This window comes from Suncus etruscus, chromosome 10 (assembly GCF_024139225.1).
Source record: "Suncus etruscus isolate mSunEtr1 chromosome 10, mSunEtr1.pri.cur, whole genome shotgun sequence".
NCBI lineage: Eukaryota > Metazoa > Chordata > Mammalia > Eulipotyphla > Soricidae > Suncus > Suncus etruscus.
In genome coordinates this window covers 101,718,683-101,743,363 of record NC_064857.1, presented here as the reverse complement: position 1 = coordinate 101,743,363, position 24,681 = coordinate 101,718,683, and the positions used below count along the sequence as shown (strand labels likewise).

Sequence of the window (24,681 nt, the reverse complement as noted above, 5' to 3'; positions counted from 1 at the left end):
GATGTTAATCCTCCCAATTCATGAACAGGGTATATGTCTCCATTTCCTTGTGTTCTCTTTTATTTCTTGAAGCAGGGTTGTGTAGTTTTCTTTTTATAGTTCCATCACCCTTTTAGTTAAGTTGACTCCACGGTATTTGAGTTTGTGTGACACAAATATGCATGGGATTGTTTTTTTTTTAATGTTCATTTCTCCTCTGTCATTATTGGTGTATAAAAAGATAATTGATTTTTGCATATTAATTTTGTAGCCTGCCCCTTTGCCAACTGAATATATTGTTTCTAGAAGCTTTTTGGTAGAGTCGTTGGGTTTTTTTTTTTTTAAATATAGTATCATATCTGCAAACAGTGAGAGCTTGACTTCTTCCTTTCCTATCTGGATTCCCTTGATATCTTTTTCTTACCTAATTGCTATGGCAAGAAATTCCAGCACTATGTTGAATAGGAGTGGTGAGAGAGGGCAGCCTTGTCTTGTACCAGATTTTACAGGAAAGGCTTTTAGTTTATTTTCATTGAGAACAATATTTGCCATTAACTTGTGGTAGATGGCTTTGACTATATTAAGACTAGTTTCTTCCATTCCCATCTTGATGAGAGTTTTTATCAAGAATGGGTGTTGGACCTTATCAAATGCTTTATTTGCATATATTGATATACATACAGTTTTTATTTTTCTTTTTGTTGATATGATATATTATGTTGATTGATTTATGTATGTTAAACCATCCTTGCATTCCTGGAATGAAACCTACTTGGTCGTGATGTATGACCTTCTTGATGAGTCATCAGATCCTAGTTGCCAGGATTTTGTTGATGATCTTTGCATCTATGTTCATCAGGGATATTGGTCTGTAGTTTTCTTTTTTGCAGCATCTCTGTCTGGTTTTGGTATCAAGGTGATTTTAGCTTTATAAAAATTATTTGGGAGTGTTTCTGATTCTTCAGTTTCATGGAAGATCCTAAAAAGCATTGGTAATAGTTCCTCTTGAAAGGTTTGGAAGAATTCATTAGTGAATCCATCTGGGCCTGAGTTTTTGTTTTGGGGAAGGCTTTTGACGATCATTTTAATTTCTTCAGTAGTTATGAGTCTATTTAGATATGCTAGATCATTCTCATTTAACGTGTAAGATTATAAGAGTTCAAGAATTTGTCTATTTCTTCCAGGTTCTCATGTTTCATGACATAGAGTTTCTCAATAACATGACTTCTTGGTCTATTTATTGTAGTTGCACATTTGGGTTGTTTCCATTCCCTGGCTATATACTAAGTGCTGCAGTGAATGTGGGTGTGCATATATTGTTTTTAATTAATGTTTGGGATAGATCACTTTTTGTTTCTATGAAAGGATTAACTGACTCCCTTCATCTAGAATGAGTGCCCTTGCTGCTAATGTGGCCCAGCATTTTCTCTTGTAATTTCTATTTTGAATATGTCATTGGCAGTCTTCTTTCATTCAGATTCAGATGAAAAGGTCCTCATAATCAGAAATCATATCAATTTATATACCTCTATGGCAGCCAGAACAGCACAATGTGTATTATTAGATGCTTAATTAATATTTACTGCTTCAATAATTATAGGGTTTGATTTTTAAAAGAACTTCTGTCCAGCCAAGTTACATGTCCTAAATATTTCATTCCTGGGAAACAAATGTTGCAGCTGTTTTGTTCACTGGAGTGAAACTACATTAGATGATGGCATTTCTGTTCACTGTAATTTCAAGTCTCTATAATCTGTTATCCCTCAGAAATACTTTCAAGGCACAGAATTCTCCACTGGAAATAATCTCATCACAAGTCAAACAGGTTACTACATGTGGCTGATCTAATCACCCAAAGTCTCTTTGCCTGATTGGATCCTTACCTGATATCATATTGTCTGTTTTTATTGAGGGGAACTTCAAAGTCATTTCATGCTTGTGCCTATGAATCATAAGATGATCTTCTGTCGGGAAGCGCTGTCAGACAAACAGAAAAAAAACAGGATTGAAGGCATTCATTCAGCTATGCCATCTATATTCACCATCAGAGAGAGAGAAACAATGATCTTTATATAAATAGAACAAGTAAAACAGTTCATTATAAAAATGTAAAATCATGAGTCCATTCAATTATTTTACTTGAGCAAGTATTCTGAGATGTTCCTTTTGAATTATGCCCCCATGTATGTATCATTATTTCTGCAAAGGTTTATTAGGAGTTTTTTCTGTTTTTTTTTTTTATTATTGTTTTTTTGGGCCACACCCGTTTGATGCTCAGGGGTTATTCTCCTGGCTAAGCGCTCAGAAATCACTCCTGGCTTGGGGGGACCATATGGGATGCCGGGGGATCGAACTGTGGTCCTTCCTTGGCTAGCGCTTGCAAGGCAGACACCTTACCTCTAGCGCCACCTCTCCGGCCCCAGTTTATTAGGAATTTAACTCAGTTGCAGAAGAATGTATCTGCTTACTATTAAGACAGAGGAGGGTTTTGTTTTGTTTTGTTTTGTTTGATTTTGTTTCTGTTTTATTTCTTTTGGGACCGCACCCTGTGGTGCTCAGGGGTTACTTCTGGCTATGTGCTCAGAAACTGCTCCTGGCTCAGGGGACCATATGGGATGCGGGGATTGAACCAAGGTCCGACCTGGATAGGCAGTGTGCAAGGCAAACTCCTTACTGCCATGCTATCACTCTGGCCCAAGACAGAGGAGGTTTTGTAACTGCTATTCTCTAAAAATCCCCACTCCTTTCCTCAGACCTCTTTGAAAAGTCTGAACTTTCAGACAGTTCTTGAATATAGCCAACTGTGATGTCATCAATCAACACAGCATTTCCTCAGGAGCTAGAGATGCACTTCTGAGGAGAGACTTGAAACTTTGTGTTTAATAAGAAGATAAAACAAGAAAAACTACATAAAAAATGGCAGTATTTAAATTATATATATACAGAAATATACTATTCCTTTAAGAAAAAGGGTTTAAGGTGCCAGAGTGATAGTACAGTTGGTAGAAACTTGTGTTGCACATGGCCGACCCAGGTTCAATTCCTGGGATCCCATATGCTTCATTGAGTATTGCCAGAAATCATTTCTAACTACAGAGCTAGAGTAACCCCTGAGCATCATGGGTATGACTAAAATAAAAGTGGGGGATGAATGACTACAAATGATCACAAATAATCTGTAGTGAGGGAAACAAAATGTCAACTAATTCATATGAAAAAATCATATCTACAATAGGAAAGTAGATTTATATCTGACCAGCACTAGAGTTTTGTAAATACTATTTGGAACGACTTTTGTGGAAGTTACAATTCTACATTGTTCTTAGTGTAAATCTTAGTTTAAGGCATAATAAATATGCTAGATTTCATAGAATAATTTATAGATTAGAATATAGAATAAGTAGAATAAATACATGAAGTAGGGAAAGGACTTTGATTCATGTCAGAATTAGGAAAGAGATAAATTCATGCTTAATTATTTGATGTATATATCTATGAATATACACTGTCACAGTTTATTATATGTTTCTGTCTAGGAAAAGTTTACCCACCAGTTATCTAATATTTATAACTATATGTGTGATTTACAATAATATGATAAATTATTTCAAATACATTTACTGTATAAAAAGCCAATACTTAACTTCAACTTTTGAAGAAAAACATTATGTTTGTTAAAAATGCTTAAAAATATTTTCAGCTGTTTGATTTTGAGTCAAATGATAAGACTGGATTCCCTGACCTTCTTAAATTTGGGGTTAGGGGCATGTGACTAGTTCTACCCATTCCATTTGTAATGGAAATGACATGTTACCCAGATCTGAACATTTAATTCCTGACACATGGCCCTCTAGAATTTCTCCTTCTTCCCTGAAGCATGGCATAGAAATAGTGTTTCTTTAATAAACTCAAATTATTATAAGATTATGATGAGCATTTCATAATTTTGTTTTTGTTTATGGGCCACACAAGGCAGCACTCATGGATTACTCCTGGCTCTGTGCTCAGAAATAGCTTTGGGGGGGTGGGAATAGCTTAGGGGGGACCATATGGGATGCTGGAAATAGATCCTGGGTCCTTCGCTGTTGGTTGCATACAAGACAAATGCTGTGCTATTGCTCCAAACCCCATTTCAGAATTCTGAAGGGTTATGAAGAACATTTTGCCAATCTATCATCATAATAAATTCTTGGGCAACTGCAAGAAGTCTTTGATGTTTTAAGCCATTGAAGCTTGAGTGTAGTTTGTTTTTGCTGCTGATCTTAGTCTATCCTGATTGAACTTCCCAAAGTAACTGCATCATGAAGGTAAAGTGAAAATCCAACAAATGACAATAAACTCTGCTGAGCATCTCCAAATCTTTAAGAATTGTGAAACTTTTCAGAGTTTATTTATAAGCCTTTTAGAAAACTCACTCCTTCTAGAAAATTATTTTAAGTTTCAATTGTCCTTGTATAACATAGTAGAAATCTTTTCTACAAATAGTAAACAGGTGAGAATGAAGAAATTCACTGGACTAAGTCTTCTGGAATATTCTAACAAGTAATTCTTTGAATAAATATAACTTATTTGACTGTCATTTCTATCATGTAGATTGGAGAGGAGAGAATCCAAAAAGCATGGCAACTATGACAGAGTCTGGAAACACAGAATCTCAATTATAATCACATGTAAATAGTTGCTCTTGGTTCATCTATTCTTTTGGTCTTTTATAACATTTAGTGACAGCATATCAAATAAATGGCATTGCTAACTGTAGATTAGAGAAATGAGATAAAGAGATAGCATGGAGGTAGGGCATTTGCCTTGCATGTGGCCAACCCAGGACAGACTTGGGTTTAATTTTCTGCATCCCATATGGTCCCCTGAGCCTGCCAGGAGCAATTTCTGAGCGTAGAGCCAGGAGTAATCCCTGAGTGCTGCTGGATATGGCCCAAAAACCAATAAACAAGCAAACAAGTAAATAAACAAACAAATAAATAAATAAATTTCCTAGTCAATCTATTGAAAACCTTAAAATTGCTCTGGAATATATGATAAAGAGACATCATTGTAATACCCTTAAGTTTATAACTAGATTATTTTCTCCATAAGTTAATAGCATTAAAATAGAATATTAGTCAAAATATTTATTATTTTTAAGCAATTTAGGGGCCATGCCTGGCAGTGCTCAGAAAATACTCTGGCCTCTGCAGTCAAGGATAAATTTTGATAGGCTTAGGGGATTATATGGGACACCTGAGACCAAACCCAGGTTGGTTGCATGAAAGTCAAGTGCACTACCTTCTCTTCTACTTCTCTGTTCCCCATAATATTAAATAACAATTATTTCTTAAATGTTTTTCATCCTTTTTTGAGGAGGTGAAGAAGGAAGAACTGTGCCTAGGGCTAATGTCTGGCTCAGCACTCAAATATCACTCCTAACAGGTCTCAAGGAATCATATATAATTTGGGGGTTCAAACTCATCTTGGATCCATACAAGACAAACTCCCTAACAGTTGTACTATCTTCGTAGCCCCCAATAAAATTTATTGTTAATCATAATTACTTCCCAAAAGAAAAAAGAGAATACATTACAACTTTTTGTAACTAGCAAAATAACATCAAATTCTACATAAATAAGATGGTAAAAGCTACAACAGATGCAGAGCTTAAATGATTCACTGGAACAATCTGATTCACTTGGAAGATGAAGCTCTAGTGGAATTAACATTGAGCTAGAGAAGTTTCTTTCTCTTCAGCAACAACATATGGTAACTTTCTAGGTATTGTAGATCATTCATAATAGAGCAACAATTTTTATTGAGGTGCAGGGGTAGGAGAAGGAGGGATTATCCATCCACCATTCCCAATAAATGCAAGTACAAATAATTTATATAGACTCCATTTCAACTTTACAATTCTTTCCCCTCCATGCAAGCTTTTGGGTTCTAAAATGTAAATGCAATAATCATAATAACTAATTATTTTTCCTTTAACCAGAACAGGAGAACCTTATTGGGTTTTGTTTTGCAATTCGAAATGAATTCATTGGGTAATTACTATATTTTCTCCATTTAATAACTTCTTCAATTGAAAGACATTCATATTTCTGTAATTGCTTATCAATATTAAAGAAACAGTTGCACAATAAGTAGTGACACCCAGCTCCAGAATTATCTGGATATTTATATACACAAAAGGTGCGAGGGGAAAATTAGAAATTTAACCTTAAAACCAAGACAGTATATAAATCTTGAATTCTGTTAAACCAAACTTGTCTCAGAGTCCATTATGCTTCTTCAAAAAAATAACCTTCACTAAGAAAGCTCAAGGTCATCCAGCATGCATTTCCTCTAACCTTTATTGCTACCTCTAACATGCACGGTCATAGAGTCTCCTTACAGCTTCTCTTCTTTCAAGGGAATAAGCATGCCCCTTCTCCTCTTCAGGATCTTCACCACTCTCCAGTTGTCCTTCACACTTGTCTCTAAAAAAAAACCTTTCTCAGGTTGCTTCCTTCACAAGATTCCATTTTGATACTGCTTTCCACCACTCCCTGGCAGTCTTGAAAGACTCCTCTATGGTAGCCACCTCCACTTCCTTACCACTCCTCACTCATTAATCCCTTGCCACTAGGCCTCCATCATCCTCTTCTCAGAAATTATTGGCAAGCACCTGGCTGCCAAGCTCAAAGCCAATGCTCAGAGGAACTCTAGCTGTCCCAGCTCAGCAGTGACAGACACCAGTGATCACATGTCTGTGGGCCTTTATTTATCCTCTACCTGTTTCCAATCATAAACAAAGTTGGCTGATAGAATGTCAGAAATAAAGTAGGAGAGCACCATTAGGAAAAAGGTGTCTTTTCAAAACGAAAAAAAAAAAAAACAAACAGAAAAAAAACACTAAAACCCAAATGCAAAGCATTAAGGAGCCATTGACAATAAAGAGTAAATTTGCCCCAGAGGGAACTTCGACAATAACCGAAGACATTTTTGTTTGTCAATCCAGGAATGCTTCTGAGATAGGGAGTAGAAAGACTGCTAAACATCCTGTGAGACACTGATTAGCTGTCCCAGCCAACAGACGTTTTTTCAAATGCCAATGGGGCTGAATCTGGAAAGTTCTGTCACATAGCTAAGTGACTCATGTGCCATTTTCCCCTCTCTGTATTAAATATTATATACCTCAATATTAAACATTGTCAACCACTCCTCTCGCAATGGCTCTCCTCTCATTCACAACCCTGAGCATTTCTGGAATTCTAATTCATCATGAACCCTTTGAAGCTTTTGATCAATTTTCTGAGCATCCTATTTTTCTTCAATGTTCCTTCCTGCAAGGGGATCCTATTTCCCTCCCCCAGGAAAGTCAAACAAACCCCAATGATGCTTATGCTTTTTTGTGGATGGTTGCAATTTACTAATCAATTGATTGATGCACCATTTGATTATAGATCTAATGCTTAGACTCAAGATTTATATGTCTTCTGCACATAGTAGGCAGGCACCCCATTTGTGTGTTGACTGATTGAAACTCAATATGACTAGGTCACATCTTCATCACCAAAGAAAAACAATACTTTTCCATTTATTTTTTTTCCTTTTGGTTATTCATTTTTGTGTGTTTATTTCTTGCAGGACCAGCTATCCAACCAGATCCTCACACATAAAAAACAAGTGTTCTGGCAGTTAGGTTGAATTCCCATTTCTCACCTTTTGAACAGTGGAATCTCAGTTTAAGGAAACTAAGTGGGTACTGATTTTATCTTTACTGGCTGAAAGAGTATTTTTGGACTTTCAATAGAGACTCCTAGTATAGAAGTATTTTCCCCAATGGCTTCTAGAACTCTCCTATTTTTTCAAAGGAGAACCTGTCAGAATCTAAGCCAAAGTCTCTGGTTTCTCAGTCACTGGCAGGTGAAACAGCATCAAAATAACAATATTTTATATGTCCAAAGCATCTTCATTCAGGAAGACTCTCAGAGTCCCTACAAACACTCTGGGGAAATATCATAAGTAGGGCCTCCACGATTTTTGATTTCTAGACAGGAAGATTCCACACTGCCAATCATACCCTACTTCAATGGACAGATGAGTGGGCACTGAATCCACTTGAAATTGTGCATTGTTTAGAAAAACAGAGTGTAATCCATGGGGACAATATCTCTCTCCCCTGTCCTCCTTTTTAGATCAAAGCATGAGAATGATAAAAGGTGTCACTTCCCAAGGACTACATAGTGCTGTCACCTGAAGGTCTGGTACAGACTGTAGAAGTATCCAAACAGTCACCATCAACTTTTAAAGGTAAAGTATAAAACTTTGATTTCCAGGGACTGACGTGAGAGAACAGTGGTAGGGTGTTTGCCTGGCACGCAGCTGACTTGGGAAGGACCCGGGTTTGATTTTTGGCATCCCATATGGTTCCCCTTGCCTGCTCAGAGCTATTTCTAAGCGCAAAGCCAGGAGTAACCATGGAACACCATTGAGTGTGGCAAAAAAAAAAAAAAAACAACCTCTAATTTCCAGTACCAGAGTAAAGCAGATAAGGCACTCGCCTTGTATGAAGCCAACCAAGACTCAATCCCCAGCATCCCATATGGTATCCGAGCCCCTGGCAGAAGTGACCCATGAATGTAGAACTAGAAGTGAGCCCAAACAATAAGCCAAACAAAAATAAATAAAACTCATATTTTTAGATAGCAGATGTTTCCAGTTTCTATCTGGAAACTTGGTCTAGAAACAGCACAGGCAGCAACAACAACTGTTACAGGCTCCTCAGGAGTCAGAAGGACTAAGCACTCAGTGCTTCTCTCTCTCTCTCACAGAGTCCATGCAATGCAGCCACAAGAGGCAACATGAGATTTAATCCCCACACACCAGCAGACAAAAAAATGAAAGATAAAATAAATGGGGGAAAAATACTTGTAGCTTCTGGGGAAAAATGATAACAGGGCTTGTTTATTTTATTCAAAGGGAAAATCAGAATGAAAGAGAATTTAAGTATCTGACTTGAGCAAAGTATCTTAGCAGCCCAAAGGCCTAATGTTTAAGGGGCTGTGTCAGAGCAGGAGCCCTCCTCCCCACTTTCTGAAAGAACAACCAGAACATCTGCTGGGCAGGATGCATCTGGCTTACTTCCAACGGAAAACTCAGGGTGAAAATGACTGACATGGATGGGCTTCAGGGACAGCAAGGAAGTAGTTCAAAATATAAAGGGGGTAATAATGATCATCACAAGAACGATGAAGATAATGGCGATGATAATAGCAATGGTGGGCACTTTGTCAGTATCCTCGAGAGCAGCCTACAACAGGCATCATTGCCAACGGTGAATGAATTCACTGCCAATGGGCAGCCCTCCATGCCAGAGAGAGAGTCCAGACACTCACCTGGGAGCAACCTGGGGCACTGCAGACGAACGGCCTCTCCTGCTCCAAATTCATCTTGGATTCCTCATAAATCTGAAGAGTCAGGGAGGAGAAAGAGGAGGAAAACATAAATTCATAAATATCTCCTGCTTCTGCCTGAGAAGTAAGAGAATGACAATCACTCAGCATCCCCTTAATATACCATCTCCCGAATCAATGGAGAAACGCATCCCAGTGACCCCGAGCCCCTTCTGGTTAAACTCTATTAGGATCCCTGCAGCCAACTGTGCTCTCTTGCATGGATTATTTACTATGCACAGAAGAAAAAAACTCTGTAATGGGACAGTTGCAGCAGGAATTTTACCTTAGGAAAAGCATTTGGGGAGTGAGAGGGTATCAGATCAGATTCTATCCATGCAAGATTTTGAAGCCAAGTTCACATTCATCCTTTAGGACTGGCTACTTAGGACATCAAGAGAAGGGTTCATAATCAGCAAGAGGACCAAGCCTGAGTCACACAAAAGGATAAACTAAAATTGGCTACAGTAAGTTTTCAGGGTAACAGAGCAAAGCCAAGCAAATGACTATAGTGGCAAGCCATGGCTTTAATCCCCATCATTTCAGACCTTCGATTCCTCAATAAAAGTCAACTTGAGTTAAGCAGGGGTAACTATAAATCCAAAAATGAAACAGAATTACATTGGACCTTTTGTAAATTTGGTTTTACAAATGTATTTAAAATTAATATTAGATTCAGACTGCTGGCTCTTTGTTCTGGTAGGTTAGCTGGAATAATGTTCTTGGTAGGGAAAAACCTTATTCTCTGATCTCAGCCATATGTTAAATTATCAAATGGTCTTTTCATGTCCACAGCCCAGGTTCTAAGGTAAATTCATTAGAAACTTAGCATAATAAAATTACCTTTGCTAAGTTGAACAAGCATGCCTTTGTGGTTACCAATCTTATACAGCAACATAAAAATGTTAAATATCATAGGATGTGCTATGCAAATATAAGTTCCACAGTTTAAATCATTCTGAAATTGTACTGTTTGCCAATTTTAGAGTTTATTTTATATGTTACATGTGCTGCCATGGGATTCGGCTCTATAAAAGAATTAAAATTTAGGGCTATATATCTAAGCACAAGAAGCAATTTGCTTTTCTAAAATATTACAGTCAGTAATTACAAAGCATTCTCAAATCACCTTTGTCCCTGAAAGAGGCAGATCTTCCTCAATTCTGAATGTGATTTTATCTTACAAAGAAACCAAGTTTACTTTAGAGGTCACTATATCTTCCTCCGAATACTAATATTCTTTGAAAAACAGCTGGAAATTCACTTTCCTAAAACACAGAATAAGGATTTGCCTTCAACAGCACTGTTAGCCGGATAATCAGAAACTAAATAAATAAAGATGCAAACATTCCTCACATCACTCTTCTTCCTCGTCACAGAACTTTTTTTTTCACTATGCTATCCCCTCTTTCCTCATTTTTTAAATATATTTTATTTAAACACCTTGATTACATACATGATTGTATTTGGGTTTCAGTCATGTAAAGAACACCACCCATCACTAGTGCAACATTCCCATCACCAGTGTCCCAAATCTCCCTTCTCCCCACCAAACCCCCACCTAGCCTCTAGACAGACTCTAGACAGGCTTTCTATTTCCCTCATACATTCTCATTATTAGGATAGTTCAAAATATAGTTATTTCTCTAACTAAACTCATCCCTGTTTATGGTGAGCTTCATGTGGTGAGCTGTAACTTCCAGCCCTTCTCTCTTTTGTCTGAAAATTATTATTGCAAGAATGTCTTTCATTTTTCTTAAAACCCATAGATGAGTGAGACCATTCTGCGTCTCTCTCTCTCTCTCTCTCTCTCTCTCTCTCTCTCTCTCTCTCTCTCTCTCTCTCTCTCTCTCTGACTTATTTCACTCAGCATTATAGATTCCATGTACATCCATGTATAGGAAAATTTCATGACTTCATCTCTCCTGACAGCTGCATAATATTCCATTGTTTATAAGTACCACAGTTTCTTTAGCCATTCGTCTATTGAAGGGCATCTTGGTTGTTTCCAGAGACTTGCTATGGTAAATATGCTACAATCAATATAGGTTAAGGAAGGGATTTTTGTATTGTATTTTTGTGTTCCTAGGGTATATTCCTAGGAGTGGTATGGCTGGATCATATGGGAGCTTGATTTCCAGCTTTTGGAAGAATCTCCATATTGCTTTCCCTCACACCACAGAGATTGGCACACATCACAGAACTTTCGACAAGTAATACCCTTTTCATTTAGAATGATAGGTTTTACACACTTATTTGACATTACTTGACAGTTCTGTGTATGGTGATTATTTAAATATTTATATTTAATTATTTAAATACATTTTCTCTATTCTTTGAACAAAAAAAAACTACAAAATATCTTTATGATATTTCCACTTGCACTTTTTGAGAGGAAAGTCATGAACAAGTAAAGTAACTTCTCCAGGATCAGGGAGAGGTCTCAATGAGTTGGAGTGCAGCAGGCTTTGAATTTAGGTGCTTTGGGTAGGATCTCTAACACCCCAGGTCCTTAAAGCTTCTCTGGAAATGATTGAGTGCACTGAGCTGGGTGTGGCCCAAGAAAGTAAAAAATAAGTAAAAAGACTTCTTCTATCTCATTCAATTGATTTTATTATCACATAGCCTAAAGCAATCTTTAACCTTTTCATATACACATCACCACCTCTGGCACCCTGGTAACCAGACTGGCAGTTTTAACCAAGGTTTTCAACCTTTCCATTTTTTTCCTAGAGAATGCCAACAGCTTTCTCCTAAATCTCCAAATAAGAGAAAACTTTAAAGCTGAGAAGATAATCTCAATTCAAGATGAAATCAACAGCAGTGAAATTGGGGTTTCTAGTAATTAAATATGCTATGCTTTCCTAGTAAATTTTTCCCCAAGCTTTCCTGCCAGACCATCACCAGTCATAGTTCCACACCTCTACTTTCCCTCCATTCCAAGGGCTTGAGTGCCCATCACCTGTGTCACACTGATCAGGTCATTAAATCACTTCTACATTATGAAGAAGCATTGTATATGTGTGCATGTGTGTAAAGGAATTATTCAAATTCATTCATTTTAACTCTTCCCTAGCTTAAATGCAGTTTTCTGTATTCTAGTTCTTTCTTGGACATCACCTGCGAGCTTCAGTTACCAAAGAAGTAAAAGGCAAAGCTGCATTGTTTTACTATCAATGTTAAGATATTCAGAATATGCAAATGCACTATATTAACTCCCATGTTTGCTGCAACCTTATTCACAGGAGCCAAACAAAGAGTGGGAACAGCTTCAGTGCTCTCAGATGATGAGTACATACAAAAGATGTAATATCTGCACACGATTGACCACGTAAAAGATGAAATTCTGAGAGGTGTATAAATCTAAAGTATTGTGCTAAGTGAAATAAGTCACAGAAAGATGCCCTTTGGATGGTTTTACTCATGTGGAAAATAAGGAAGCAAAATTAACTAATGAAGCAAAGCAAAAATATACTTGTTGATCATAAATATAATGTTAATTAAGGGCAGAAAGATAATACAGGGTAAGGCACTTTCCTTGCATACATATGGCCCCAATCCAATCCCCAACACCACATATTGTTTCACAATCATTACCTGAAATGACCCTTAATCACAAGTGAGTGTAGTCCGAAAAACAAACAAAAATAATAAAAATCAAAATGAAGGGTGAGAGGTGCAGGTAAGTAATAAGTTTAAAAAGGTCAATTATATAGTAAAGGATAGAAATTACATTATAGTGATCGTAATGTAGTCTATACAGATGCTGATTTATTTATTTATTTATTTATTTATTTATCCTTACTGATTTAATTATTTTTGGGTTTTTAGGTCATATCCAGTGCTGTTTAGCGTGACTAAGTGTGACCCTTGGCTTAGTGTTCCTTAGTGTGACCCCTAGCTCTGTGCTCAGGGGTCACCTTAGCAGTGCTTGGGGAACAAAGCAGCAGCAGAGAATAAACCCAGGGCTTCTGCCTCCAAATAATGTGTTTCAGCCCTCAGAGCTATCTCTCTAGTTAACTGATGTTGATTTACAATGCTTAAACCTACATAATGCTATAAATCATTGTTAAGTCAATGAACATAATTAATGTAAAAAGGTTACATGATGGTGAAATTAGAAAATTGATCGCTAATACACTGCAAGCCTACATCTGAAAGTAATAACTAGTGATATCAGTCAGATTAATGCCCAACAAATAGTAGTAGTCATGACTGGGATTCTACTGTTCAAGGAGAGTCATCATAATAAAAAAAAAAGGCACTGTGGCTGCAATTGCTACTGAGAAGGTATTATGTATATTGAGAGAAAGATAAATATAGAGAAAGAGAGAGAGAGAAAGAGAGAATGTCTGCCAAAGAGGCAGGCAGGTGGGAAACAGGGGGTTAGATGGAAGGGAAACATGACATTGGTGGCAGGAAATGTGCACCGGCGAAGCAATGGGTGTTGGACATTGTATGACCAAAACTAAATCATGAACAACTCTGAATCTCATGGTGATTCAATCAACAATTTAAAAAGTGGAAAAAGAAACTGACAGAATCCTGTAGAATGAGAAGAAACTTTTCTGACATAATGACAACTATATTATAAATAAGAGCCCTCCCGCATATACTATATACCATACACCAATTGCTGGTATTTTAACAGTTAGATTCATAATGCCTATTACTTGTTAGCCACTGAGTACATTAGTTTAATAACTGGTTATAGCATCTACATGAGCAACAGAAAATACTATAGAATTATAGTATGATATCGGTGCTTGGAGACAGAATAAGGTGTAGTCAAGTAGATTTAGAGTTTTAAGGGAGTCTTCCTAGTGTAGATGATGTGTTTAGAGAACATGAGAAATACAGTCAGAACTCAAATAGTTTGGAGTTCAGATAAAATATATTCAACTGAGCCGATGTTGCTTTCATTTCATTTTTATTTTTTAAACATAAAAATAATCCATTTTATAGGAAATCCGATGGATGCCATGGACTAAACACTTTGCCAACATAATTGTGGAACCTAGTCATAAAGTTAAATGGCAGTTGGTAAATAAAATACATTTAAATAATTAATAAGGCCTGAGGTTACATGTGGGAACCTCAACTGCTTTATTTTGATACTCTGCAGTTCCCACATTTAAGTCTCCGCAAAGAGCACACCCTTGTTCATTCCTTTCTGTGTAGGTGTTGGTGATCGTTTTTACTAAATGGAACCACTCTGCCACGCAGGCTTCATTACTTTTATCAACTAGTATGATCTGGTGTGATGTATTACTTAAGAGTCATGGTCTATTTTTATGTTCTATGATTATGGTTCTTTTCTAGAACATATTGGAATAATTATTCTCACAAACAGACTCCTACTAAAGTCTCATGTATATTCTTTTATCATCCATCAAGGGAAGCAAATTACTCAGACATTATTTTTGCCAGGTTGTTCTGCATTTGGTCCTCAGAAGTCAGTCCTCATTCTCTCATTTCCCATACAGTTGTTTTACTAGCTGGGATGTTTTCATGAATTAAATTTTCCTTGGCACTTTCAACCCTTAGACCCCAATGCTTAGGACTGACATAACAGGTATTCAATTAATATTAGTGGAATGGATAATGAAAGGTTGAATCATTACAATAAACCACCCCCCAATAGCTTGTCTTTTCTTTATTTCTAAGGCAGAAGTTCTCAAATTTTTTGGCACAAAACCAAGTTTTCAGTGAAGCAAGAGGTTGTGCAGGCCACATATTCCACCTGTTCCCAGTTATGGCCAAAAAAAAAAAAAAATTCCCTTCCAATTGAGTGGGCTATGGGCTAGGGGCTATGTGTGGAGGTCTGTGCAGAGCTAAAGTTGCTCTTAAAGAGAACAATAAAATTAAGCTAGTTTTCATTAGATATTTCAATTCATTATAAATTCAATCCATCAAGACACTGAAGTCCAGTCTACTAACAAGATGTGAGCTGCTGGCCATTCCCATTGAGCAACCCAGAAGAAATACTATAACTTGAATTCTGGTAACTTTCTTTAGACACAAGCACAATTGTGGAAAGTACTGTCTCATCATTTACAAAATTCTAAATAGTGTTATATATAGTTCTGTTTCTCCATAGTTCAGATTCAAAATGTACTAGAAAAAAATGTCTCGTGAGCCTAAATTTTCCACCCATTTTTGGAAAACTACACAAAACCCTAATAGCAAATCTTTAGCAGTGCATAAAGTGAGAAAAGTTTTTTTGTAGTTGACAAGGAGATGACAGACTTGATTTACAATGCAAACCCTCAACTGCCACTGGATTCCTCTGGTCTCCCAATGAGCAAGAATCTCTCATTGTTCAACAGTTGACCCCACAAATTCCTCCTAGGCTAAAATGGGGAATCTTCCACAATGGCTGATGCAATCCATTCATTCATGTGCTTTGCCAGCTACTTAGGATATATTTGGAAAGACCATTTCATGAAGGGCAAACATTGCAAAAAAAAAAAACAAATGTTACTAAAGATTGGTATAGTCATACGAAATACTGTAAATATGCATTTTTAAAAACACGAGCAACAACTGAACTCAAAGGGTAAAACCCTCCATCATCTTATTTGCTGCTATGAGCCTCAAGGTATTCTTCATGAGAGTCATAGAAAATTACTGCTGATCCTTAGTGAACATCAAATACCAATCTTAGTGGAATGGCACAATTTCCCTCCTAAAGCACTAACTAGATTCATACAGTGTTATGCGTCTTGGAATAAGATACTGACAAATGTTTTAGCTGATATCTAATGTGAATTCTTACGAAGACTGCCAGTGATGAGAAAGTCACAACAGCAAACTAAAACCATAAATAGAAATGTGTACTAGTAACAATAGTTCTACATCTCCATCTCTCTAGTACTATGAAATTGGGTGTAAATGCCATGTAGATTTGAAACAAGAGCTTGAATTACAGTGATGTTAAAAATATCTCTAGCATTTACTGCTCTCTTGTGAGTATAGAAAGAATGAGTGAGCATGTCAGGATTCCTGTGAAAGAGATCTGCTTCCTGTTAAGTTCATAAGTCTTCCAGAAAGGGTGGGAGAAGAGGAAACTAATCATTCCTAAAGTGCTCTTGGAAGCTAACAAACAAGAGTATCTTAACTTAGTCATTTCTTCACAGTCCAGATCAATCAGCTCTGCTGCTTTGAGAAAACATTATATTAATTCAGTTAGGCAATAAAATACAATAAATTTGTATTTTGTGTTTCCGAAAAAAAAATGTGAATATTTTTTCACTTTGTTGGTCAGAGACAAAGAGCCATAAAATATAAGAATTCAACACAAAGACTATAATGTACTCCAAGTTATTTTATTCTACAATATCCCCTATTTTAAAATATAATATGCAGTTTCTCTATAAAACTAAAAGAAAAGAAAAAAAAAAGAAAGAATGGGGGTCAGAGGCCAAGTGGTCTCAGATACATTGGTCGAGAAAAAAGGAACAGAACTAAATATCCAAGCCAAAGTCAACCACAATAGAAGCAAGAAACCCAAACTTTAACAATCTAAACTCAAATGGGTCTGTTATACTGGCAGCCGAGGGGGCAAAGGATGGTGATATAGGACGCACTCTGGGAATCGGTGGAGGGAGGCCAACACTGGTGGTGGGAATGGCTGACTCACTGTTTACCTGAAATTCAACTATGAACGAGTTTGTAGATCACAGTGGTTTCAATAAAATAAAATCAGAAAAATAAAAATAAAGCACAATGAAATATGCAGGTTGGTTTTCCTAACACATAGCTAGCTGAATTATATGTCCAATCTGTGGGGAAATGTTCATTTCTTTGGGAAGGATAATGCAATTATCACTATGTTATTTGCTCATTTGTAAAATAGGATTGTTTTCGTAGAACAATATAAAACAGAACTATTTTAAGAGATCATATTTTAAAAGATCGTCAAAATAAGGAAAATAAAACATTAGTTTTACAAGCCTGAGATTGCAACTTAAAATTGAAAAAGAAATGCATTTGAAATTCAGTCTAATAAAAACAAATATTTGGGAGTAAATTTTTGCATCCCTTTCTGTGGATTTATATTTCTCCCCTTGTTTTTCTGCATCGTCTCTCTGTAAAACTAAACCTGTGTGTGTGTATGTGTGTGTGTGTGTGTGTGTGTGTGTGTGTGTGTGTGTGTGTGTGTGCGCTTCCCTGCCTTGTTTTTCGCCTCCCCTACCCCACCCCACACACGCTTACACACACTCACATTTTTGTCACTTGTGTTCTTACTAGCTTTACTGGTAAAAAGATCTAGTAGGCTTGTTTCCTGTTTGAGTGTTATTCTTGAACTGGGTTGCAGGAAGAATCTGAATTTCATTGGGCTATTATTATTTGCAGCTGTGTGACCTTTTTAACCCTGCATTAAAAGTGACATTTCAGCCCTCCAGTTTGAAATGCCTTGAAGGCTGCAATGTTTTTAAACGAGAGATTTGCACAGAGAACAAGACCAAGACCAAGAGTGGGGCTGTGTCTCCAAATAGAAATTTCACTAGAACAGAGCAAGAACGGGGAGTATTACTGGGCAGTTTCAAGGCAGAATCGTTCCTGGATATACTCAACCTTACATAGGCCCTTGCAGTTCACTATCACATCTCTAGCCAAACCTGAAATCACTGAATTCAAACATTGGGCTCCCCCAAAGCTAGAAATAACCCTGCAATAAGAATACTACCTAAGTGACCTCTTCGACAATAAACCCTTGGCTGACAGAGTGTCCAGAGTCCTTTTGCAACCCTAGCCCACTATTCCCAGGAGCAACGATTTTCAATCTACTTTGTCTCTGACATCTCACGGCTTTTCCAAGGAGGTCCCACTGGAGAGAGTACTGTGGGCTCAGGGCCTCTCGTGTACTTTGCCGAGGTTTGTGGTTTTATTTATGTGGCGTTTATACTATGTATGAGAAAGCATTCCAGAGGGATTGGGGTTTCATATGTTAGATTCCTCTCTTTTTTTCCCCTCTAAGTTTTCCATATGTTTCTTCAGTGAGGAGGCCTCTTTTCAGAGTTCCTGGCTAACTTCTACTTGTGTTTCATACAGGCTTCCCTTTCAGTTTTTCAATCTGTTGAGTTCAATAGTTCACAACACACTGAAGCCCCGTGCTGGACTTCCGAGATACTACTACATTGAAAAAGACACTGTGATGTGTGAGCACGTGTATGTGTGTGTGTGTGTGTGTGTGTGTATGTGTGTGTGTGTGAGTGTGTGTGTGTTTGTAGTTAGGTCTTGATTCTTCATTTTGCTCCCGTCAAGTACAAAGTATTCTTTGCAGAACACTCTCCATCTCCAAGACAAGTTGATTCAGAATATTTTAGGGGCCAGACAGAGATATAATAAAATACAGGGAGTGAAGTGCTTTCTTTGTATGTGGCTGGTCTTGGTTGATTTTCCAAAACCAAGTACAACCATGATCAATTCCTGAGCACAGAGGCAGGAATAGCCCTAAGCACTGACTCCACAGGACATGACCCAAGTCCTCTCCAATTGTATTGCCCCAAAAGAAAAAAAATCATTTCACATGCGAACAGGTAAACTACTTGACCTAAAAACTGTCAGGATTTGATTTATATATTGAGCACAGCCAAATAACTTAACCGGTCTCTAATGGGATGAATACATCCTCAGAAGACAAGCTGAAATGCAACACACCGTGACCAGCTCCCAGTACGGACAAATCAAAGGAAAGGGTAAGAAAATCAAACAAAATTTGGAATATGCGATCAGAAATTAGTTGGCATTGTCATTGTATCTTTCCAAAAATGTCTTCTAATCATGCATTAATATAATTGCCTCCATAAAATTCCAAAATAAAAGTAGAATAATAAAGAGAAAATTTAAAATTGGATTTATTCTTTCAACTGGTCAAGAGCATCTCCCCTTTAGAGAATCCAGGAAAATTCCACTCTCAGTATAGTAGCGAATCTCTTTTGCTCTGCAATAGTAAATTCTGTCTCTTTTGAATTATCATGCATTCCTAAATGAGGTTTCTCTGTCTTTGACTAATTTTTAAGACATGTAAGTACATTTAGTTTTAGGTCTGTTTTGTGTAAAGTGAATATTTTTAAGTGTTCTGAAAAAAACAAACAAATTTCTGGCTTTGGTTTTCTTTTTGCACATTCAAATATGCTTTTTATTTTAAAATTTTAAATTAAAAGACCAATATTTTCAAAGTAATTCATAACTGAGTTTTAGACATGCAATGTTCCAACACCAATCCCACCAATATACCTATCCCAATTTTTCCAGGTTCCTTTATCTCCCGCTCTCAGCCTGCCATCTTGACAGCACCTTTTAAATTTGGTTGTTAAAATTTGAGTCCCACAGTTTTGTGTTCTTGACTTCATTGCTTCTTGACTCCATTTTTTTGTGCCCACTGTAACTGGGGGATTACTACTGGCATTTTTCAGGTGTTGGGGGAGACAGGAAAGCACAGTTGGGTGCTCCACTGAAGGTCCCTACCCCACAACAATAGTGCAGCCTTTGCAACTGAGACTAGTTCTTTTGCACATGAATGAATCTGTAATATGGAAGTGTAACCCTGTATTTAAAAGTCAGTTGTAATCACTTAATGCCAATGCCAATGATGCGTTATTTTATCTTCCTCCTGACTCTTGTGATTACTATTAAAACACATCTGAGAATTGTTAGAATTGTTAGAATTATTGTTAGGACCTGGGTTCTTTTCTCCCTGGACTCCAGAGCATAGGAAAGGTTCCCAAGTTTGATCTAGAGCAGTCATCTAGGTCTATTGAATACAAAGTAAAATGGCACTCGAAGACTCACTTCAGCTTCTTCACACAGTGTGCTGCAAATGTCAAACAGGAACATTTGACAGAGCAGGGCAACTTAAAAGGCTATGTTAAATAAAAAAATCTATTAGTAATAGAATTGCTACCATCCTAATGAGGTTTTTGTTAAAAAAAAAACATACTTTGATCTATTTTTGTAAAGAAGCTATCCTTTCATTGCATAGCTCAGTAAGATTTGGAAACAAGATGAAGTCCATTTTTTGTGACTACTGTAAATAGAAGGTTACACTAGCATTTTTGCATCAGGGAGGACAGGGATGAACAGTTGGATGCTCCATCATAGGTCCCTACACCACAACCCGTAGTTTTTGCAAAGAAGAAAAAACACAACCGTGCTAGTCCCTGGTTTCAAACTCAAAAGTAGCTAAGAGTAACTGTGAGTCAATAAAAACAAAGTCAGCAACAACAGCGAAAATAAAAATAAGGTTCTTAAAAGCATACCACCACTTTATTCTTTCCAAACAGTTCTAAAAAAATGGGGGGGGCAAAGTTAAGTTTAAGATGAGAATGAATTTAATGCCAATGAAAACATTATGAATATTCAAAAAGAGAATGTGAAATCATCATTCCTTTTCCATGCGAGGGAGGCCTGGGGAACTGTTGCCAAAATCTAAGCACAAACTTGCTCAGTCCATTGAGATAACTGGTGGGTAAACTGCATGAACTGGAGTCGAGTTTTTCAGGTGAATTTGACTTGCCAAAGTTTTCTCTCCCCACAGTCTCTCCTTTTCAGCTAAGTTGTGCAGTTTTAAGTTGTGTTGACTCAAAAGTAGCTAGGAAAAGCATTGGCTCCAGGCAGAAGTACTCTTCTTGCTCAAATGCCTTCTTGCTCCTGTTAATTGCTCTATCAGAAAAGATCACTTTTTCCTTTATTTTACATTTTGGCTAGAGTGATAGTAAAATAGACAGGGTCCTTGCATTGCACATGGCTGACCCATATTTGATCCTGGTACCACATTTGGTCCACCAGGCTTACCAAGGGTGATCCCTGAAGGAAGAGTTAGGAAAAGCCCTAAGCACCATTCCATTACTACACACAAACAAGCAACAACAACAACAACAAAAATAGAATTTGGTGGAGAAAATCATAAGGTTCTAAATTCTACTCTAATGTTACTACTGTTTTATTGATGGCAGCCACCTTTTCAGAGAAAACTTACTAGAAGAGTGTTTGTTGATCTCTAACTTCTTAGTAAGAAAACTTAGAGCTCAAAACAGACAAACACCAGCTCATTCATTCAAATGTATAAACACATTCATACTTTTTTCTCTTTGGGAAGTCACTTTTTATTTTTGAGAAGAGGGAGTAAGTGTACCTGTGGGTATATTAATACATTATAGAGGTTATTTCTTCTCCTTACAGGAGGTGGTCTCAAAACTGATACTTAGTCCATCATATAACCCCAAGGTGGGTTCTGAGTTTCTTTAGCAAAATAAAAAAAAATTCGCATTACCTCTCCACAGTTCACCACAGTTAAGGTCCCTCAAACTTGTAAAGTGCAGAAATAGGCTGTATTTGGTGGATCACTTAATTGCTTTCCTAGAGTAGCAAAGTCCTTAATGTTCTTCTCAACTTCCTATTAAACAAAAGAGCCACTCACTGAAACCACAAATCCAGTAAGACACCCTGGAAAATGGACATGGGGAAAATAAAAAAGTCCTTTCCTTGAACCACCACCCACAAGAGGTTACACAGAACCAGACTTCAATTCATTCAAGGCCTGAGCCAGTCACAAACAAACGCAGGGGCCAGCTGCATCTATCCTCAGGGCTCAGCCCCAAGACAACAGTACCATTTTTCAGTCAACATGCCAAATTGACACCGAGAGGGAAAGAAGCCTTTTTTTCATTCCCCTTCTCTCCCAAACCTAAGTTCCCTCCCTCAGCCTGAATGTGGTCTTTGCACTAGGGTATAGGTCAGGTCCTGGGAAATAGCCCAAACCTGGACTTTTCCAAGAGGGAAGTCATAAAGGCATAAAAGGGAATGGGACAGGAAGCAGAGTGGAGGGCACTGGAGGGTGGTCTCCCAGACATTCCATTGATAAACAAGGCTGAGCAATAGGGAAGAGAGACCGGGCCAGCCCCCAGAGCCACTTGGTCAACTAACAGCTGCTCAGGGAGGGGACTGAAGGACTCTCACAGGGCATTGTTCCTGGCTGCTACATGGAAAGTAGATTGGAGACAGTGATTGATTACCTATCTTGGAGGACTTGTTCAAAAAGGTTTCAAACTCAGCATGCTTTGGTATAGGATCAGAGACAAAGACAGAGGGGTCTTTCATTCCCTCTTTCCTTAAGGGTTCTCTGAGCATATGCATAAGGCCTTGTGCTAAGAACATGAAGCCTTCATGGAAAGAGCCCTGTTCAAGGCAGGGAAGGTCTGATGGTGAAAGCAGAGTTTAAAGGCCATAAAGTAGCTTAAGCAAGTGCTATGAAACTTCAGGGGTCATGAGAAGCAATGCTGTTTCACTAACAACATCTGCTACTACATGATTTCCTTTCAGAGTTAAATATTTCTCATGAAAATGTCAGTTCAAGGAATCAGAGAGATAGTACCGTAGAGGGGAATTTGCCTTGCATGTAGCCCACTCTGGTTTGATCCATAGCACTCAATAAGGTAACCCTGAGCCCTGCCAGGAGTGATCCCAAAAAAGAAAAGAAAAATATGTCAATTCAAGGCATATATATGTATGCACAGACATACTCACACACTACAACCTTGAACAATCTTTCCATTGTGGTAAAAGTAAGGGCTTTAATTTAAATTTAGTTTTAAATTTAAACTTCATTATGAAATTAATGTTAATACATAAGACAGTATTAGTTGTGGTAACCCTAACATTATGACCAGAGAAGCAAAGTTTCTGTTACAAAATCAATCAGTAAATCTCAGCTTTCTATGCTTATTAGTATATGTTCCTGGACAAGTTACTTCACTTCTCTGAACATTATTTTTCTTACTGGGAGAAGAGACTATAGACAATAGCATTGTTATCTACTTTACAAAGGACAGGAAAGAGCCAACAGAAGATATTTAGAAAGCATTTTATAAACTGTAGGGGAGCTATAAAAGTGTAGTTATTATATTTATTGTCCATTCTCCTATGGTAAATACAAGGTGCTGCTGGATGGTACAGAGTTTGTCCATCTCAACAACAGATGTAAAGAGATGAATTATTTTAAAACTCTAAAAAGAGGACCTGATCTTCTATGATTCTTTAATAGTATAACAATTTTTTTTGTTTTTGGGGCCACACCCATTTGATGCTCAGGGGTTACTCCTGGCTAAGTGCTCAGAAATTGCTCCCAGCTTGGGGAGACCATATGGGACGCCGGGGGATCGAACCGTGGTCCTTCCTTGGCTAGCACTTGCAAGGCAGACACCTTACCTCTAGCGCCACCTCACTGGCCCCATAGTATAACAATTATAACACTCAACCTTACCTACCAACTAACACTATACTCCCAAACAGGATATTCCTAAACAGAATGATATTGTCTTTTCAATGAAATGTGTAGTTGAGAACTGAATTGGAGGCCAGTCTTTTCAAAGCCTAGTTCCACAACTTACCAGCTAACCTGTCTATTTGGGTCAATTGAGTTGGCTATAACTGGCTGAGCACAAAACAAAAACAAAAACAAAAACAAAAACAAAAAAAACAATTCCTCATCCTGTACTCAGAGGAACCAGAGCTAGATCAGCACAGAATGCATTTATCTTCCTGGAGCATTATTATGGCCCACAGACCTGCAAGTAAGGTAAGGCCCTTTGCTAGGTAAGCTCATCTTCCCCAACTCCACACCATATATGTTTGACTACAGTCCAGACTTCAGTCACAGTAGAGAGAGAAAATATTTGAGCTTGAAAGAGAACCAAGATAAGTTGAAAAACAATGCTTTCTTATCACTAGATGCATTTAGGCTTACCTGAAGTCATTATAAATAAGATCAACACTATTTAAGGGTGAATTTTTACATGTACTCTCTGGTCTAGCCAGAAAAGAACTTAAATCTTCCTTTAGCAAAGCAAACTGACTTTTTGTTAGAATATTTTTTTCTTTATCATCTGAATGCTTATGTACACTATTGCTCTTCCTTACTTTCTTTTCTTCTTCAGATTTCCCTTCTCCATTTTTATTTTTAAAAATAAGGTATGAAGAGTTCATTGGCTATCAGAGGGTGGAGGGGAGGACATCACAGTACAATGAACACTTTATCCATTTTAACCACTTGGGAAAATGGGGTGATAACATCTCAATAATAGCAACATTTCTTAACCTAAAAATTAAAGAGTGAAAGATGAATAGCCCGAGACTTCTGACCTTGGGAGCAGGTCACCTCTGATGCAGAAAAGGTATAAGTATGCAGAGCTTAGCACATTCTTAGTTTCTTGCAGTAGTCAAAATTCTAGTCAATAAAAATCTCTCTGCCATGTACCACTGCATTCTC

At 37.5% G+C, this 24,681-nt stretch overlaps 1 protein-coding gene and 1 long non-coding RNA gene across 2 annotated transcripts in view; both read right to left on the bottom strand.

The window, feature by feature from the left end:
* Window positions 1-9,435, bottom strand: part of CREB5 (cAMP responsive element binding protein 5) — a 426,942-nt gene extending 417,507 nt beyond the window's left edge. Inside the window, exons 1-2 of the mRNA XM_049781993.1 lie at window positions 9,351-9,435; window positions 1,863-1,956 (exon numbers count right to left, since the gene is read on the bottom strand). Of these exons, the coding sequence (XP_049637950.1) occupies window positions 1,863-1,956; window positions 9,351-9,404 (148 nt within the window). The 5' untranslated portion in view covers window positions 9,405-9,435. The remainder of the gene's footprint in view (window positions 1-1,862; window positions 1,957-9,350) is intronic.
* LOC126020538 (uncharacterized) overlaps window positions 1-24,681 on the bottom strand; it is a 725,825-nt gene that overhangs the window by 423,295 nt on the left and 277,849 nt on the right. The gene's annotated exons all lie outside the window — the stretch shown is intronic.